The sequence below is a fragment of the Erpetoichthys calabaricus genome, chromosome 4, assembly GCF_900747795.2.
Source record: "Erpetoichthys calabaricus chromosome 4, fErpCal1.3, whole genome shotgun sequence".
In the NCBI taxonomy this organism is placed as follows: Eukaryota; Metazoa; Chordata; class Cladistia; order Polypteriformes; family Polypteridae; genus Erpetoichthys; species Erpetoichthys calabaricus.
In genome coordinates this window covers 47339065-47342550 of record NC_041397.2, presented here as the reverse complement: position 1 = coordinate 47342550, position 3486 = coordinate 47339065, and the positions used below count along the sequence as shown (strand labels likewise).

The following is a 3486-nucleotide window of genomic DNA, read 5'->3' as shown; positions in this document are numbered from 1 at the left end:
TATTTGCTTTTCTTTCTTTTTCTATTTACATTTGTAGAGTCTGTTAAACAAGTTATTTACATGCAAAGTAGTTCTATTTTGTTATTTTATTGTTCTATATGTTTTGTATGTTTTGGTACATACACAATTTACATGAAATAGAGCTCTATTGTTATATTATAATTATATTATTCTATTTGCACTTAGTAATTTTGCATTAAATAAGTGATCAACCAGTAGCATATTGTGTGTGTGTGTCTGTGTATGGTGGTTGACACATTTTCTTGCCTGGGGCACCAAATAGGTCAGAAACTAATTTTTAAATAAACGAGAAAAGGTTTTTGTTGTAAAAATTATATGAATTAACCATCGTTTTTATACCCAATTGATGTACAGTACTGTAATACTGAATAAAGCTTTTTTCTGTTTTCCATTTTGTTACATTATGGGTGCCTTTCTTGCCTCGCCTTGACTTGAGGACAAAAGCAAAAGACCCATAAAGGTTAACTGGTCGCTCACCCAGTCCACGAGCAACAGCCAACTGCGCAGACACATTGATTTCTACACAGCTACATGATAGGCGACAAGGCTTATAAAGACCCCACTACGTACGCATAAGGGCAATGAACCCCGAGCTCCTCCCACTTCGTCAGCTACAGCAAATAGCGTGTTGGTAGCGTCTTACTGAAACAAGATGACTGCATACAACACGGAGACAGAAGTGTTACGTAGCTGATGGACTACATGGCTTGATTACTTTTCATTAGATACTTTAGTTAGGAATGCGAGCACAGTCGATTTTTAATATGGAGTTTGCATTTTCCCCTTCACTTTGAGTTTTCTGAGATACTCCAGAAGTCGGTTAAAATACAGAATACATATCTTTCTAATCAAAATAAGGGAACATGTATAAGCTTAATGGAATCGCATTATTACTTATGAAAATTAATTTTTTAAATTCTATAAAAGAAAAAAGAAGAACAGTTTCTCGTCCTTGGTGCGGATGAGCCTGGCACGTTTCTCAGGTGGTCACAGATCACGTGGAGAAGCTCACTATAAAAGCGGCTCGTAAGAGTCTGGAAGAGGGGCACGGAGAGCACGTTAGGCATTTTAAAAAGGTCTCTCCGCCTGAATGCCGGATAAGCACTCTTAAAAAATAAAGGTAAGAGTGGTCCTTTAAAGCGATGCTATCATTACAACTTAACAGGGCAATGAACATTGCAAGTCTAAATGTAGGTACAGTATATATACATTCTAACATAATGAACATTTACAACTTTAATTTAATCCTTAAGTGACAACATAACTTAATTATTACTGACCCCAGTTGAGAGGTATTAAGACCGGATGGCCGGGTGTCCGTCGAAGCTGCAGGACATCGGAGTGGCCGAAGAAGACAGCTGGTTCGCCGGCGAAGGAACCAGCGATCAGTTTAAGGGCCATCTACAGGTATACCGCCAGTGTTGTCAGAGTGATCATTCAATTCCTCCGTCTATTCCTCCACGAGTCGTTACAACTGCTTCGTCAGCTAAGAGTGGAAAGGGGGCAAATTCTGTAATTGTACAGATAAAAACAACACAGTTAATATATATTTTATAAATGAGATTTGCTGTCTGCTATGATAAATCTTGCTGATTGGTCTTTATTCAGTGTAGCACATTTACGGTATATAAACAGGCAAAGGCGCCTTAAAGGTTTAAAGATACACTTAGTGGCAAAAACTCAGACGAAAGTCTGAGGATCGAAAATACTTATTTATGTTATGTTTAGATTTTGATTCTTATCTTTCTTAATTGCATCCCCTGGACTTTACCAATGTACGCAGAATGGAATTTCGCAAAAACGTCTCAGCGGGTTCACTTACAGTATTAGCTAATCTCGTCTATAATGTTAGGCCACGCCCCCTTTCCATATACGGACCTTTGATTTCTCCGCCCATTATTCAACTGCATGAGACGCTGGCATTCTTAAGACGCTACACCTAAACATCACTCAGCTAAGAACCCGGGAGTCAAGCATGGAGACAGCTGATAATAGCCAAGAATCGAGCAATGAATCTGACGAGTTTAACGAGATGCTCTCAGAGGAGGCATGCAGCCGCCCAGAGTCTCCATCCTCACGGCCTGCACTGCTTGTGTCCTCCCAAGAACCCAAGGCGTTAGATGACTTTACGCTCAACTTCCTCATCAAGATGGGGATGCGCAAGACTTTCGACTGCTTCCAGACAGAGTGGTATGAAATGATGCAGAGAGGCTCCATTACTGGAAAGCATGTAGGCTTTGTCCCGGAGATTTATCTGCATAACCAGCTGCTGGATAACGAAATGCGCCGTCTGAACAAAGTGATTGAATGCTACAAAGAATCGGCTGTGAAGCAAGAGGAGATCCTGGTGAAGCTGCAAAGGGAGCGCGACATTCACCGCTTGCATCACAGACGTGTAGTGCAGGAGAAGAACCGCTTGATTAGCGACATGAAAAGGCTGGAAAAGCACTATGCATGCTGTGAGCCGGAACCAAAGCAGCGAGTGAGAGCTCTGAACGCTTAAGGCAACGAAGAAGATTGTCCGATGACCACACGGCATATACGATTTATTTAATCAATTAAGGGTGATTGTAAATATCCCTGAGACTGGTTTAGACGATAGGATGGCATCACAGGCGCGGGAAAGTAACACTTCGTAAGGAGAAACCTGACAAACCAGGATAGCCAAATGTTTTTGTATAAAAAGTATATGTATATTTTTAGCACCTGGTGTTACTTGGTCAGTCGTATATTTAATTCGGAAGGAAAGTTACAAACTTTAATTGCATTGAACTTTTAGCGATATGAAGGATTTCAGTATTCGCAAGAGGTCAATCACTGGTATATTCATATTTTTCCTTCTGTGTTTATTCAGTAAATAAATAAATAATGACAGCATTGTCCGGTCCTTTCCTGAAATGCTGACCGTTATTTTTGTTACGTGCATTACTCAATAGAGTCTGAAATCAGATCACTCAGCCAGTGGCGTAGCTCGAGTTCGTGCCGCTCGGGGCTTCAATTTGTCGCCCTCCAACATATCTGACTATGTTAACATATTTAAATAGAGAATTAAAATGACGTGTTGATAAAAAATTAAGCTAAATTTTGCATAGATTTATTCTTATTAATTGAAACAGCAGTAAATGTTCACATATTTATAAGCATCAACTAGACAAGAATATAGTAGAGACGCACTGATAAGCCGTGTTCTAATTATGAGTTTAATATAATTGCGCTGCGAAAACCTGAACCAGTGTAGTGTAAGAGGTGATAGGTGGGGGGGATGTTTTCTGCGCAGAGCAAGAACGCATTCGGATTGATAACGAAATGAAAGTATACATTGTAAATTAGTCGTTTATCTTCCTAGAAATTATTATCGGTGAAATGTTTATTTTTGTTATTGCCTCATAAATTTCAACTGCTCTGTCTGATGCCATCACAGAAGGACAGTGTGAAAATTATTTTTGAAGCATCTGTGGATAAAAA

At 39.5% G+C, this 3486-nt stretch overlaps 1 protein-coding gene across 1 annotated transcript; it reads left to right on the top strand.

The window, feature by feature from the left end:
• The first annotated feature begins 1542 nt into the window (after positions 1-1542).
• Positions 1543-3071, top strand: LOC114651315 (sperm-associated antigen 16 protein-like). The gene has a single exon (XM_051926932.1). The coding sequence runs from the start codon at positions 1997-1999 to the stop codon at positions 2522-2524; it is 528 nt and encodes a 175-aa protein (XP_051782892.1). The 5' UTR covers positions 1543-1996; the 3' UTR covers positions 2525-3071.
• The last annotated feature ends 415 nt before the right edge of the window (positions 3072-3486 follow it).